This window comes from Chaetura pelagica, unplaced genomic scaffold, assembly GCF_000747805.2.
Source record: "Chaetura pelagica isolate M959 unplaced genomic scaffold, ChaPel_1.0 scaffold174, whole genome shotgun sequence".
NCBI classification, from domain to species: domain Eukaryota; kingdom Metazoa; phylum Chordata; class Aves; order Apodiformes; family Apodidae; genus Chaetura; species Chaetura pelagica.
This window is the reverse complement of record NW_009953722.1, coordinates 2,619,396-2,636,034: the sequence shown is the minus strand read 5'-3', so window position 1 is coordinate 2,636,034 and position 16,639 is coordinate 2,619,396. Positions and strand designations below refer to the sequence as shown.

Sequence of the window (16,639 nt, the reverse complement as noted above, 5' to 3'; positions counted from 1 at the left end):
CTCCATAAGCAACTACAAGTTATTACGCTTTAAGAAAATGTAAAATAACTATTTAGTTCCCCCTGTTTTAGTCTTCATCCATTCTGTGTTGTCAGCATTCTAGAACTCTAAAAACACAAGACAGCATGTCCAAAACACTGAAAATTCCTGTAAGAATCTCTATTTCCTTCACAAAATTCACCTTTCAGGTGCACTACTGTTTTCTATATAATTATTCTACTAATCAGAATTCAGAATATGGTATATTTGAGTTAGGAAATAAGAATATTCCACAAGACTTCAATTTTCTAAATTAATAATTTAAGATAGGACAAAGAAAAGACTCATCATATTAAATATAAACTAAAAAAATGTGGAAAAATAGCGTGCAAACCTATGGAACAGCAAGAATTGTGATTTTACAGCATCTTAGTATTTGCTCTAAGACTTATGAACCTGTATTAGCTAATGACCCATCATTTTGAACAGCTTATTCTTCAATGACAATACACACTGGAGACACTGCAGATGAAGTCATTTTTTCTTTTAATACTAAATGGTCTTCTATAATGAAATTATTTTTAAAACATAATTATTTTCTGCTATTGCTAGTTCTTGAAGCAATAGGCTTAAATTACATTAAAACATTTCCATAAACCATCTTTAATGCATACTAAAACACTAATGTAAACCAATACCTTAAACAAAGGCTTCCCAAAGGACTAAGCTGTGAAAAAAAGGCAAGGATTGCCAACATCTGAGCTGCACAGGACATGAATACTTTGTAAATATGTTTTCATAGTTATACAAGTCATGTTCACTGGCAATATGTCTGGAACATGGATTAAAAGCATAATAAATGCAAAGACCCCCACCTGGCTCTTTGCATGACCGGTTCAATCGGCCAAGTTCACTTGTTTCTGCTCAGCAGCTTCTGAGAGCACTGTACTGCTCTGAGAATGAGCCTGCAACTCCCAGCACCATGTCCCTTGTCACCTCACATCCCAACCAGGTGCCTGTGCACACAGCTAGCCAGTGTCAGCAAACCAGCTGTTCCCACCCCTTCATTAATGCCTGGATGCCATGCTGAGTGAAAGCTTACCTTGTGTTTTCACAACATGCTCTGCTCAAGCTAATAAACGTCTGAGTACTAACTCCACAGATGAGAGACACCTGAGGGATTTTTTTTGTACTGGAGACATCTTAGTTCTGGCTGAATTGTGCTGAATTCTGACTGACTGCATGCAGAGCCACTTGGTAATTCTCATGAGACACCCAATTCCCTGTACTTTCCAGGCTTTTCATTATCTTGGATACTCCATTTTTTTACTAAAGATAACAAACTAACAAAAAGCCTAGCAGGTTGCCCAGGGAAGTGGTGGTGTCACCATCCCTGGAGGTGTTCAAATAACATCTTGTTGTAGCACTTCAGGACTTAGTTTAGTGAGCATGGTGGTGTTGGGCTGACAGTTGGACTTGATAATCTTAGAGGTCTTTTCCAACCTCAATGATTCTATGATTCTAAAATAGAGAATGAAGGAACAACTTTAGAGGACAGCCGGCACTGCTTCCTTACTTAGTATTAAAACTTTACGTTGTTGTCCCAGCACATGAAAAGGAGAATGCTTTCCACTGCACTGCCAAAAGAAAGCTTCTTTTGCCCATACCTAGATACAAACCGTATTTTAACTTCACCAGTCTGAAAACAAAAATTCTTGCCCCTTGTTTTTGAAAACAAATTTCCTCCACATAACTGAGGCCTTCTACATGTGTGAACACTGAACTCTTTTGCTATTTTAAAGCACTCTGCACAAATGAAACAGTCCTCTTACCATGTTTGTATTCATTGTTACTGCACCTTTTCTGATCAAGTCAAAGCAAGTTAAAAATCTACTCATTTTTCTAAGTTATTAACAACTAAAGTTATTCCACTTAGCACAGACTGCAGCTGCTTAAATGCTACTGTATGCAAAGAATTAAGCTATTGAAATTAATGAGATGTGTCACACAATTTCAATTCTTCCTGTTACTAAGACACTACTGACTATTATTAATTACCCTAAGATAGCAGCCACAATGAAAAGAAAGATTGTGATCTGAATGCAATGAGTAGCATAGGTTAAAACCATTTCCATTCAAATCTGGGATTCTTCATTTTAGTTTTTAATCCAGAAACACTGAAGAAAAACAAAAGATTAGAGTATCAGTCCTTGTCAGTTATTTCAAAACCTCAAGAAAACGGCCATAATTTCACAACTGTTCCAACCTATTAAAATGTTCAGTTCTATAAAAATAAGTACAATTTTGGAGGTTTGGAATTTTATTCAAGAAAGACTGGTTTGTATGAAGAGCCACAGTACCTCTCAGCAAGAGTCCAAGGAAAAGGGGGTACCTCAGTGGGCCTTTATTTCAATGTGAATAGCAAATGCTTTCTACACCTCATCCAAGCTGCTGGCTGTAGAGGCAAGAGACTCTGTGCCACGTGGCTTTTTCATAAGAGACAAAGAATACCCCGTGATACCAGATGCAGATGTTTAGATAACTGAGTTTCATGAAGTTGTGACTTAACCAAACCAGTTATAATCAGATAAAAAAGTGCTTTGCCATTCTGTATTTGATGCTGTATGGCATTTCTCTTACTTTGAAATGCTAGCTTGAGAATAATGGAGATATTAAATACAAGCATGGATTTCACAACAGAAGTTAACACTAAAGAGGTTCAACACAACGATCCCATTGGGTTGTAGTTTGTAATTAGAAAAAAGTCACCTCTTCAATGAATGTAAGAGAACTGGTGAGGGAAGATGAAACTATTCACTCCTTGTCTGGCCAGAACCACAAATTTGCACTAAGGATACAGTACGAATAAAAAACACCTATGAAATTTCTAATAGTAGCCAGCTTCTGAAGGATCAATTAGTAGTTTTTATTTAGCTTTTAAAGACAAATTATTCAGCTTAACAAACTCTTACTTTTATCTAAGATATTCTAAGACCTTGATGGCAAGTCTCAACTGACAGACAGGCAAATGTTATGGAAAAGAATAAAAGTACATACATTTAACAGTCAGTCTGCAGAACAGCTGCTGAAAAGAAACTTGGCCTCAAATTTCAGCGTTGGGTACCAAGACAGCAAACAATGAATTTTTTTAGTCAGTTTTGTTATGCTTTGCCCCTTGTTCAAGTGAATTCACTCCCTTGAGAAAATACAAACCACATACCCAATTTACTGGGTGTTCCTTTTTCATTTAAGATTAACTTACCGAGTGCCGTCTGCTTTCCAGCTAACTTTGTATGGCTTCTGCTCCAAAAATTTAATATTTTGCTTGTCCATGGAGACAGGCTGTGCTCCAGGGAATCCAGACCTAAAAAAAAAAAAAAAAAAACAAAAGAACCATTTTTACTAATGTGCTGTAATAAATAGTCACACGGGGCAATGCATTTTTTACATTAGAAGTCACACCTTGTCACACCAGACTTGCCACAAGGTTAACTTTGGTTTAGAAGATCTTCTCCAGTAAGGTCTTTTGCAAGAGGAATCAAATACAAGGGTATTTGCTTATGACAAAATACTCAATTATGTGGGACTTTGAAGTTTTAACTTCAGAAGAAGAGATACCTGAATTCAAAATTATAAGTACTACAGGAACTGTAATAACCAGCAAGTTAGGAAGCACTGCAAGTAACTCTCTGGATCATTAGCTTTAGGGAGGAGGTGTTCAGAATCGGAGACATTAAAATCAACATTCTCATTAACATTACACACAAGTTTCAAGTTGGCTATACAAATGAGTATTACACCTCAATACTGGAGCCTAACAGCAGTTGTATAAATAAGTTTACTGCTCAAGCAAGCACTGGATTTTACACAAACACCTGGACTAAACCACATCTGGAATTTGGAAGGCAACAATTCACGTGAATACATTTTCTCACCTCAGTGGAAAAGCAATTCACTTTTACAATAAGCAATTTCCTTCTGCAAAACTAAAAACACTACACTTATTTCTAGACAGTATAAATACAAATGTTCTAAATGTTCTCATACCCTTCCCATCCACAGAACTGCTGACATTTTTGCTGTATTCCTCCCAGCTTTGGTTGTGTTGTCACCTGCGTCACACATTTAACTGTTATTCCTTCCAAAAAAATTGCACCCTATATAAAAAAAAATTATATAAAATTAGTATTTCAGTCTTCATAAAAGCAGATCAGAACATGTCAATACAAGATTAAGACTGTTTTTACAACATGACCCTTAAAAGCAATACTACCTTAGGAATAAATCTCTAAGGAACATTTAATTTAATACCAAAATACATCAGCTGAGCTTTGCCAGTAAAATCACTGGTGATCCATACTATGAACTCAGGAACTGAAAAGAGTTCTTTATGAGGGGGAAAAAAAAATAAATAATTTTTTAATTTAGAAGAAGGTAAATGGTAAGTGATAAGCACTATTCAGCTAATCCTCTCAAGAAAGTTCCCACAGCAAGCTCCAGCATCAGTCAAATTCATTTTTCGTTTGTAACAAAAGTGTTTTTCTTTTAAAAGAATGTACACTAGTTTCAAGAATTTAATAGTACATTGGTCACATACAGCATTTTCAGGGATCAAATTAATCATCTTTAGTACACTAAATATTACATAATACTAAGGTAGTGTAAGACATCTATTTGTGGATGAGAATCTGAACTTAAACAGTATTGCAAGCCTGGAGGAAATCACTGAACAGGAAAGGTCACAACACACTTTCTGGCACAAACCTTTGTGACACTACTTTTAAGTATGTCAAAAAGTATGACCTCAAAATAAGTAAGCTGGAAACTAAGGTCAAAATTTACCTATCAAATGTTGAATATTTTTTAAATACATAAATAGTACTGGTAGACCAACAATTCCATGCTTTTAGTGATTCATGGGAACTAAAAGCTTTTCACTAACACTAGAGCTCTAACGTGAGATAAACCTAAGCAGCTTGGGAATTAGTGCATTAAAGTCATTGGGAAACATCTTTACACAAGGTTTTTGGTGTGTATTTTTTTTAAAACAAACATCTCAGTGGATGAAGATTTTAAGTTCTACTTTTCTCCCTGCAAATCTTTGAGATTCATGTTTTAAATTAATTCTGTTAATTTTATCAGACCTAGATAGCAATTCCAGTACAAGAAGTTCAGTTATACAGATTCCACCTCTACCTGAGTGATGTACCACCTTATATGACTCAGAACTCAGGAAAAAATGTAAAGAATTAATATACTTATGCACCATCAAACTTTGAGGATTCTCTGTTGATCTAGGATAGATTTCTTTATAAAATAGAAAACACAAAGAGCTGGTTTGTAACAAAGTAGTTGTATAAAAATAGACATTGACAATTCTCAATCTAAATCAGGTTACTAAAGTGGAGGTGTTACCCTGGATGTTACAGAAAAGCCAAAGTAGAGATCAATAAAAGAATATTGAAAATAAAACTTCAAATTAACTTGTATATTCCTGAGAAAGTTTGACACCAAGTGGAATAAAAACAAATTTTGAACAACAGAACACATTAAAGCCTTCAGATGTACAAAGATACATAATTAAGGTTAGTATAGAGATCCCAAACTGAGCAGACTTACTTCAACAGCACCTCAAATAATTTCTCAATGCAGACTAAGAAGGACCAGAGCATGAAGCTTCACCTGTTGGGCTATGAATCCTGCAGATGAAGACACCAGTATTTTGTATCTGTTTTCTACAATGCCTGAAACTTGTCTTAACAAATCTAGGTGCATGATACTGATGAAAGGAGCCTTTTTGCTCTTTCCACACACCATACAACTCATTTGTTCTACTCTTGAGCAAGTCTACAAACTAGGCTGGCAAAAATAACATCATAAATTAGTAATTTTTTGCCAAATTAGTAACTAAAACTAGCTCACCATGGGATAAGTCAGCACTAGTGCCTGCACAAGGGAAGCAAAAGGAACACAGGGAGTGAAGGAAAAGCAGGATGGTGGTTTTCATCCTTCATTTACTGAAAATTGGCTCAGTTGCACCACCAATTCGTATTCTGAGAATAGTACATCCTGAAGAAATATAAGGTTCATAACCTTAAGCTCCCCTGCCTTTCAGTGCAACACTTATGCCATATTATTTCTGTGGGCACCCATGGGTGCAACAGTACAGAGGTGACTGGGGGAGGGGTCAGACAGCCACACATGCCTGGTCAGCATGTTGTCTGAATTCTGAGTAAGTGGTTGAGAGCACCATGAATTAAAGGAAGATTGGTTGTGCCTTGCTTCTCAAGAGTAATGGCAGAGCATGTCAGCAATACAACTGCTAAGATTAAAGGAAAAGGCAGGCAACAGGAAAGATTTTCCAGAAATCAGAAAGTCATAAACATGAAATCAGTGCCTGCCATTTGAAAGTGTCTCTGGTCAATTAACTATGAAAACAAGGTGATTCACTTGGGCATTTGTGCTTGGCTAACTCAGCCCTGAGGACATTTCTCTGGATAAGGAGCCAAAACTGAGCCAGATCCATGCACTATCTGCACCACTGTTGAGGTAACAACCCCCCAAGGAAATATGGTGCAGAGGTGCCAGTGCACTCAGCTCAGCAGGAGCACCTCAAGTGCTGCTATGAAGTTAAGAGTTTTAAGCTCCAATGAATCCAAGGTAACTACGTGCACTTAGGCTTCACACTCGGCACAACCTTCACACCATCTGTACTAATCAAGCTTTCTCCACTTGCCACCATGTCTCTTCACTTAAGCTGAAGGAGAAGTAGTAACATGTATCATCTTGTGTTGTTTCAGATCCTAAACACCATCTGGAGGAGTGGGTAAGTGGGAATAGCCCTAAACACACACCTCCCTGACCCTAATGGCTATCACCAAGCCTGGGGAAGAGCCACCTTCAGCTACTCAGGCTTGACTGACTGCCAGCATGCTCAGAGAGTGCCTTCCAGGGGACAAGAAACATCCCAAAATATGTCAGGAAGGGAGAAAGTCTGCATCTTCTAAAGCAGAGGGAGAGCTAGGGAGCTACACTGATCAGCTGAAGATTTAATACCTAGAAATACAAGACCTGTAGGCATGTAGAAGCAAAGAAGATCGAACAAAATCACACTGTCAATCAGGAAAAACAGTGTTCAACTAATCATCTGGTTTTGGTGCTGAAACAGGCTTCACAGAATTGGGAGAAGCAGGAAAAAAAAATCACATCTTTTGATGCTGGCTTTGGCCTTTGCTAGTCTTTTGTCTTTGCTTGTCTTGCTCTCATAGAGGAACTCAGAAAACATGGGGGAGGGAGACACAACTTCAACAGAACAGAAGAGCAACCTGTTTCAAAACCAGGTTCAGAGTTAATGGTTCAATAATTAAATGGAAGATTATATTTAGGAGTATCTACGGGGTCTGGTTTAGGTTTAAGAGAATTCTTTTACTTTCCCTGAATTTCCTATTTTTGTGACATCCATGAATTTAGTAACAGGGATACACACTGTGATGGTAGCTTAAGAATTCAGCGTTAACCTTAATTTTACAAATGGGCTGAAAAAAACACTGTAATTCAGTATAAAGAAAGTTCCACATTTAATAAGGAATTAGCAGTTATACAAACACACACTGGTAGATAATTAGGGAAAAAGATACGGAAGCAGCAAGAGACCAAAACTGAATTAGTATTATTCTGTCTTGTAAAAGGCTATTATCATGACATATATAAACAGAAGTATTAGCCTTAAGACACATGAAATTAGTTCCTCCCTATTAAGCATTAGTGTGGGCCCAACCAGAGGCTGGTGCTCAATTATTGGCACCACAGTCTCAGAAAAACACAAGTCACCATGACTGAATAAAAAGAATCACAAGAATGGTCAGCAGTATGAAAAATGGAATACAGGGAAAAAGTGAGCAAACTGGCATTTAATATGGAAAAAGAGAAAGCTAAAAGAAAATTACATCCATATGCAAGTATATTTAATGCTCCTGCAATATCAGAAAAGTCTTTTTCCTATATTCATCAAGACACCAAAGGGCAAAATTGTGAGTACAGGGATTAAACTTTGGCAAAAAAAGCAGAAAATACTAAAGTCACTAATGCATAGAATAAATGTATTTGAAAGTTAAATAATAAATATTACCCTCACTAACCATGTCAACCATGAGTTTAATTGTTTCCCTCTGTCTTGCAGATAACCACAAGACACCTGCACTCAAAATCATGAAGAAAATAATTAACAGCTACCATCTTTTCCAGACAGTTTGAGATGTAACCATCCATTTTAGAAGCACTATGTAATACACCCTGTAATGCCTGAGAAACATGCAGCTGACATGGGAATAGAACAGATGGCATTCCTTAATAAACAGTAAAAGATCCAGCTGACCCATGAAAAGTTTGAAGGTTCTGCAGATTGAAACTTTTGTCCTATTTGCAAAATCAAGTATTTTTTCCCAGAAGATTATTTTTCCTGCAGCAAGATTCTGAGTGTCAGTTAACATTGTTGCTCCAATGTTACAATCATTATGACACACACTGATAAACTCCAAATGTGTTCAGATTTCCTGTGTAGCATGTGAGGAAGTGAAATAAGAAAATCTGAGCAAGAGTTATTTACCTGATAAACATTCCCCCTGTAGATCGCATATTTACAAGGAACCACAAACAGATTTTATCCATCTCTACTGAGTAAAGAAGCAGTCCAATCTGCCAGCCAAGAACCACGGTAAAGAATCCTCCCCATTCCTCCTCTTCATGTCAAAGAATGTTCCTCCAGAGCTGCAAAACTGAATTATACGAATATGCATATTAACTAGATTATTCTTTCTTTCATAAATTCTCTAGCTCATTATTAACTTTTAGTTATTAATATGCTTATTCGTATAATTTAGCTTCCAGCTTTCAAAAAAATTACGGTGGCAGATCAGAAAAAGCCTGGGAAGCCAGTGACCTGATTCCCATTAGACAGAACAGTTTCGTTTTACACTTCCTGAAAACAGATCATCACTTAACCTCCCCACCACACCTCAGTTGCTAATGCCTTGCAAAAGGCAAGTCAAAAAAACAGTTTTGAGGTTCCAGCCCAAATAAATCTTTTTAGATAACAATGTTTTTACTACAAGACTAAGAAAGGTAGTGGCTATATCCCTGAATATATTTTTACTATTAATTTTTCAGAGTTGTTTTTTTTTTTTTCTACAGGGATTTTAACAGTATGGGCAATTTTTTATTTCAGCTGATAGACTATTTTAAAGTTTTCAAAGTTCATCTGGTTTCTTTGTATTAGATTCTGTATCCTTTTCAGGCTAATTTCTTCCCTACTCCATTTGTAAAACATGTTGAGCAGCTGCAATAACAACAATATGCATTTTTGCAGCATTATTTCACATGAGGATTTCCAAGTGTTTGCAAACAAACACACCTCAGCAGACAAGTAAAATAATTAAATTCAATTTTTTTTGCAACAAGAACTAAAACTATCTTTGCACACACAGCAACATTCTCTCCTACTTTATCTGCAAATAAAAAAAAGAGTCAGGAATTTGGAGACAACTGAGCTGTTAGTCCTAACAGTATACATGTATTTTTTATCTTTGAGTATTAGTTCTGTAATATGGTAACTACAGCAATTTATTTCATCAGAATTATGCAGTTGTATGTCAAAATAATCACAATAAGTGGTCAGCCATATTTCTTATCATTATACAGTTAAAACAGCTTTGAAGAAAACGTAATTTCAAAGCTGCCTTGGGGTTTTTCAGCTTATATTGGCTTTGCTAATCTGCTTTTGGATCCTCCAAAATTTCTGAAAGTAAGAGTATTTTACTGGCTAGAGACAATACTTACCAGTCCTCATTTGCCAGAGCACTGACCCTTGTATAGCATGTATTATGCAGTAATTGATGACTATGAGTTTATGAAATTCACTTCAACAACTAAAATATTAAGTTCTTAATAAAAAAAATACCAGTTTTAGGCGTTCTTTTCTCCTCTTGCCAAAGGAAGAGCTTGATGACCCAGGTTCTGTTTCTTGGCCTCCCATTTTACCATTATCATCATCCTCCTCTTCATCTTCATCAAAGCACCACTCTGGTAGCTCCGGTGGTGACGGTGCATCATCTTCATCTCCGTAACGACGAAACAATTCCTTCAAATAGTCACCTTTGTAAATACCTGGTGGTCTAGCCTGAGCAAAAGTAGCCACAGCAGCCTCAATACTGTCAAAGAAAAATTGAAAATTACTCTGGATTCTCAATGTACATGTTTTAGTTATGTTACGCCTTACCAAATATAAGATTGTTAGGACTGAGAATCAAGACAAATTCCAAGCTAGTAATTGCAAAAACATTCATTATACTTGAAACATCAGCTTAGATCAGCTTGGCAACAGTTGAACGTGCACAAGATTCTGCATAAGCATGTAGGTGCAGTGTGTGTTTACAGAAGTAACTTGCACTGCTTCATCTCCTTCTCGTAGCTAACAGTGGCCACCTAGGTAAAACTCCTATTATTGCTACAGAAAGGGAAGGAGTCACATTTCAGTAAATCCTTAAGGACTGAAGGAAGACAAAAAAGACCACAGAAAAAGATTAACAATCTAAATGAAGAAAAATGCAAGTGTTCAAATTCAAATATGGATACATTTCCTCCTCTAAAAACTCTTTCCTTCTTTAGAGATCTTATCATTACACTGAGAAAAAGCATCCTCATCTTTTGGAATGTTCAACAGAAAATACTGGACATAATTCTGTCTTCAGTTTTTCATGGCTACAAGGAACAGTAATGCTCCATTTATCAACATTTAGAAATCTTGCTAGATGTAAGTGAGGAGAAATCACAAAAGGTACATTGTCCTTCTTAAGCTTCTTGACAAGCACATATCTCAAAGCTGGAACAAAAAAAAAAACATATTACATGCTGTGAAAATCATTTTTTTCAGGTAAGAAAATACCCTGCCACTGGAATGAGGAAAACAAAGAGCTTAAATAGAAAAAAAAATTTAAATAAAAAGGCTCTTTTTTGTCTGGTAAGTAGAAAACAAAACATTTTCCAGAGTCAGACTATCACTATCACACTTACATTTGTTTTTGATAATATCAGAACTCTATACTGTTCTGGAATAGATGGCAATGAAAGGCAAAAGAGGCAGCACAGATTTCAACCACAGTAACCTAGCTGAAAGAAACATATATTCAAGATCTAGAAATGTAGCAGTCTTTGGGAAAAACGAATTGTGAAAAAGAGAACTGAGTAGGGTATCTGATCTCTAGCTGAAGAGCTTCCAGTCTGGATCATCTTCCTTTAAACTAACTATAAAATACATCTCAGTACTTGCAATACATCAGCAGCATTCCTATATCATATGATTAAGGTATGAATATGGATGGATTTTTCCCATCAGGAAAATCTTATTTCCTCATCAGCAAATAAATAACAGTGCCTTATTTTGAGGGATGATATAGCAACTTGCATTTATCTTGATACAATATGGACCCAGCTCCCTCAGCCTTTCCTCATAAGGGAGATGTTCCACTCCCTTAATCATCTTCGTAGCTCTGCGCTGGACTCTTTCAAGCAGTTCCCTGTCCTTCTTGAACTGAGGGGCCCAGAACTGGACACAATACTCCAGATGTGGCCTCACCAATGCAGAATAGATGTGGCCATTTTTCCCTACCAGGTGATATCTGGGTGTTCTGTTACAAAATAAATAAATCTGAATGAGATTAACAAACTTGATACAATTACCTATGAAGAATTACCAAATGAAGAAATAAAGAAAGAAAGGGAGGAAAAGAAAAAAAGGAAAAAAAAAAAGACATGGCTGTTAAGTTTTAAGGCTTTTCCCATAGAAGTTTTAAAATAAAGAGGCTGCATAAAAACAGGAGATTTAGATGGTTTCAGGTGCATCTCCTCTTCAGAACAAAGGATCAATTCTGAGTCTGATTATTGCATGCTGCTTTAAAATTGTTAGATTAAAAGCATACAAATTTGATAGTTCATAGGAATAACTCGAGATAACTACAGACATTTGTGTTTGTGTCTACTTCCTATACTCAGCTAAGATTCTGCCAGGATTCAGCCACCCACTACTAATAGTGTTCTGTCTCCATTACTCCAATGTCTTTATTCCAAATTTACTAACAGAGAACAATGACCTAGTTTTAGCAAACAGCTTGTACATACATGCTGAGCATCAAATAACTGTATGTCCAGTCTTAAGAAAATGCTTCAACAGGAGTAGAATTTTCTTCATTTAAAGGACCATACAAGAAATGTCATCAGAATGCTTAAGGGGCTTGTTAAAAAACATGCCTTGCATGGGACCCCATCAGCAATGAAACAGTGTTTTGTGAATAGTACCAAGCATGCAGAAGTCATGCCCACCAGCACTGTACAGGCAATTTTTTTGGTACACTAATGTTATTAGAAAAATATCATTACTCTATGAAGGCACCAGCATTTTTTAATCATAAAAAAGCCAGGTGAGTCCATATAGAAGCATGTTGTAGGCTTTAACCAAACAAGCTGCTGGAAACAAAGACTTTGTCTCCCCCCAGCACTTCAGAAGCAACTATGTCACTGTTGCTGCTCTAGCTAATCTATGGGACATTTCCCAGGGAAGAGAAAAATACAACATACGTATTCCTAAAAGCCAACACACAGCAGGTACAGCTGGCTTTTATTCTACAGGACTTTATTCTACCTGGAAAGCTTGACTGAAACAGGCTAAGATACCAAGGGATTATATAAATAATGTTAATATAGGTTATTTGCTCAAGATCAGTAGGCAGCTTTAAAATAAGGATCAGTGAATATATTAGGATAGATGTCAGGAAAACAAGTAAAACATACAGAATATGCCTTTGGTCACTCTCCACAAATCTCTAGGAATTAACATTCAAAGTTACCTCCAGTCCAGCTTCTCAACCAGAAAGGCACAGATAAGAAATCCAGTTCTGTTGAAACCATGTGTGCAATGGACACCTATGCAAGAAAAGAAAAGGGTATAATTATTTACAAGTAGTTTAATAAACAGCTTTAATCTCACAAGTGTGTTTTTGGATCCTTCTACTGTCATCAGTAACGTTAAAGAGTCCACTCCATTCCCACCAAGGCAGCCCAGAAAAGGTAAGGCATATGAACCTGAAAAAGAATTTACTATATTCTTTCTGCAAATTATTAGCAACAAGAGTATAGAATACTTCCGTTTATCTCAACTCAAGATCACAAACTTAATGCAACTGTAATATGGCTAATACAGGTAAGATTCAAAGTATTTCTTATGACTGCTCAAATGCTTATCAAAAGACAATACAATCAAATTCAATAATTGTGCTTTTAGTGGGTTCAACAGGCATTACATTCATTTCACACCATCAGGCTTAAAAGTCCTATCCAGATTACCACACCTCAAACTTGAAAGCAGTGTCAATAAAGCACAATCCTATTTCAAATTTTCTATTACCATGCCAAGACCAGACTCATTTTGAAAAACTACTACAAAGAGAAAACTACACAACAGTACAATCATGTAGAATTACTTATCAATGTAAGTAAAAAAAAATAATTAAGTCTTCAGCCTCTATTTTACTGAATTCATTTCCCAGTGACAGGAGTGGAAGAGTGAAATGAGTTTTTCCCTCTCAAGGCAGCAGCACCATCTAGTGATAAGTAAATCAGCCTGAAAATGTGTGCTGCTAAAAATGCTGTGAAGGATTCAGGCAAGATTTTGCCTCTTCCTCACACTGCATTTTAAATATCAGAGTATTAAATTTTCCACTAAAACCAAACACAATCATACTTAATATTAACATAGTTTTCAGTTGTGACCATGAAGCAAGTAATTTAAGCTTTTACTGATTTCCTTACTTCTCTGCCATAGTTAGTAAAGTTATTTTAGCAACAATTGACTTGATGCTTATTCAGACAATATGTGAGTATCTATCTTTTCTTCTACATGCTTCCCTACGCTGCAAGTTTTTTTTGTTTTGGTTTGTTGGGTTTTTTTACTGGAGATCCAAAAAATGCCTACAAAGAGGAGACTGGTAAAACCCAGAAACTTTATACAGGTAAACAGAAACACACCCCAACTGTGTCAGGGTTGGGTTTTGTGCTCACCCCACCAAGCTTCCCTTCTCCATAAAGCACAGCAAAAACTACTATGAATTTCCCAGATTCACTCATTCTAACTATTTAATACTATTAAAAACTGTGTAACCTGCATCAAATAAAATTAATTTTAGCTTCCTTAGAGAATTTTTTCCCCGCAATCACTTCTCCTTTGTTTTCTGCTTAAGCAATTTTTTTTGCATTTGGTTCCCTTAAGGTTGGCAGGCACATTCCAGTTCTTCAAGCTGCAAAAATAAAGTTTCCATCCCATATTGTTCTAGCTGAATAGAAAATTGTGTTCACTTATCATTCCCATTTCAGTCTCTCTTCGTATCTAATCTTGACAATGCAAATGAAATGGCACACAACTGCTATCAGTAAGTCCTGCAGCTGTTACTGCTACCAAGAAGGTTAAGTCAATAATTTTATACACATGGCAAAGATAAGAAGCATTTCAGTGATGAGACCAATGGCTTGGAAGGGAAAGATCACACAGGGTGCAGTACTATCACTGCTGCACACTACCTTCACCTTTGATAAAAACATGCTCCACACCAGTCCTCCTGATGCTCTGGCAGAGGAAACCTGAAACAACTTTTCAATAATTCATGGAAGGGAAATGGAAAACCCCAAAGCCACGTTATTTAAAAGCTTACTCAACACAAGCACTGGTTCCAATACTGACCCCTGAGGGACACTACTTGTCACCTGCCTCCACTTGGACATTGAGCCATTGACCACAACTCTCTGGGTGGGGCCATCCAGCCAATTACTTAGCCACTGAGTGGTCCAGCTGTCAAATCCATTCCTTGTCAGTTTGGAGACCAGGATGTCATGTGGGACAGTGTCAAACACCTTGCACAAATCCAGGTAGATGACATGAGTTGCTCGGCCACCATCCATCATCTCTGTAGCCTTGTTGTAGAAGGCCACCAGATTGGTCAGGCATGACTTGCCCTCATTGAAGCCATGTGGGATGTCACCTATCACCTATTTTCTATGTGCCTTAGCAGACTTTCCAGGAGGATCTGCTCCATGACCTTGCTAGGCACAGAGGTGAGACTGACCAGCCTGTAGTTCCCTGGGTTTTCCTTTCTCCCCTTTTTAAAAATAGAGGCTATGTTCCCTTTTTTCTAACCAGTGGGAACCTCACCAGACTGCCATGACCTCTCAAATATGATAGACAGAGGCTTAGCAATTTCATCTGCCAGCTCCCTCAGGACCCATGGGTGAATCCCATCAGGTCCCATAGATCTATGCACCTTTAGGTTCTTCAGATGGTCACAAACCTGCTCTACACCTACAGTGGGGGGTAATTCATTCTCCCAGTTCCTGCTTTCACCTTCTGTGGCCTTTGTGTTGAAGTTGGAGTACTTGCCAGAGGAGACTGAAGCAAAGAATTCATTGAGGACCTCAGCCTTCTCAATATCCTGTGTTGCTACCTTACCCGTTTCCTTCAGGATAGGGCCTACACTCTCCTTGGTTGTCCTTTTCTCTCCAACATACCTAAAGAAGCTTTTCTTATTGTTCTTAATATCCCTGGCAAGATTCATTCCTAGCAGGGATTTGGCTCTCCTAACCTGATCCCTAGCTCTTCAGACAACCTCTCTGTAATCCTCCCAGGATATCTGCCCTAGCTTCCACCCCCTGTATGTTTCCTTCTTCAGTTTGAGCTTTTCTAGGAGCTGCTTACTGATCTATGTCGGCCTCTTGGAGTTTCTACTTGACTTCCTCTTAGTTGGGATGCAATGCTCGTGGGCCTGGAGAAGGTGATCCTTAAATATCAGCCTGATTTCATGGGCCCCTCTGCCTTGCAGGATGTTATCTCAAGACACTCTCTTAACCAGATCCCTGAAGAGGCTGAAGTCTGCCCTTCTGAAATCAAGGGTAGTAAGTTTGTTGTGAGAGCCCTCCTTGCTGCTCTAAGGATCTTGAACTCCACCATTTCATGGTCACTACAACCTAGGCTGCCCTTGAGCTTAACATCCCTCACCGGCCCTTCCTCCTTGGTCAGGACAAGACCCAGCACAGCACCTCTCCTTGTTGGTTCCTTGATTATTTGGAAAAGGAAGTTATCATCCTTGCACTCTAAGAACCTCCTCGATTGTTTGTGTTTAGCAGAGTTGTTCTTTCAACAGATGTCAGGGTGGTTGAAGTCTCCCATGAGGACTATGGCTTGTGAATGTGAAGCTGCTCCCATCTGTCTATATAGTGCCTCATCTATATTATACTCCTTCTCAGGCGACCTGTAGCAAACCCCCACTGTGACATCACCTTGGCCTTTCTTCCCCTTAATTTTAACCCATAAGCTGTGTGAAGGACCAGGTATTTCCTTACACGAACATGAAATGTCCTTTGAGTCAGCCGACAAAACTGACTTAAAATGGCGTCTCCACGCGGCGCTGAACCCCCTCTGTGTGTGTGTGGGGGGGGAGCAGCTGCTGCAGGGGAGGAACCGTGGCCGGGAGCAGGGGCGGGACTAGGTCCCGTCTGATTGGCTGAAAAGCCCGGAAATATAAAACCGGCCAATCGGGAGCGCCGAAAACCCCATAAGAGAGGCAGC

General features: G+C 37.9%; 1 protein-coding gene across 2 annotated transcripts in view; it reads right to left on the bottom strand.

Moving 5' to 3' along the window:
• RNGTT (RNA guanylyltransferase and 5'-phosphatase) overlaps nucleotides 1–16,639 on the bottom strand; it is a 172,209-nt gene that overhangs the window by 148,444 nt on the left and 7,126 nt on the right. For both annotated transcript variants that reach the window (XM_010000510.1, XM_010000509.1), the window contains exons 4-7: nucleotides 12,876–12,951; nucleotides 9,935–10,184; nucleotides 4,027–4,136; nucleotides 3,242–3,343 (exon numbers count right to left, since the gene is read on the bottom strand). In XM_010000510.1, coding sequence (XP_009998812.1) covers nucleotides 3,242–3,343; nucleotides 4,027–4,136; nucleotides 9,935–10,184; nucleotides 12,876–12,951 — 538 coding nt within the window. The remainder of the gene's footprint in view (nucleotides 1–3,241; nucleotides 3,344–4,026; nucleotides 4,137–9,934; nucleotides 10,185–12,875; nucleotides 12,952–16,639) is intronic.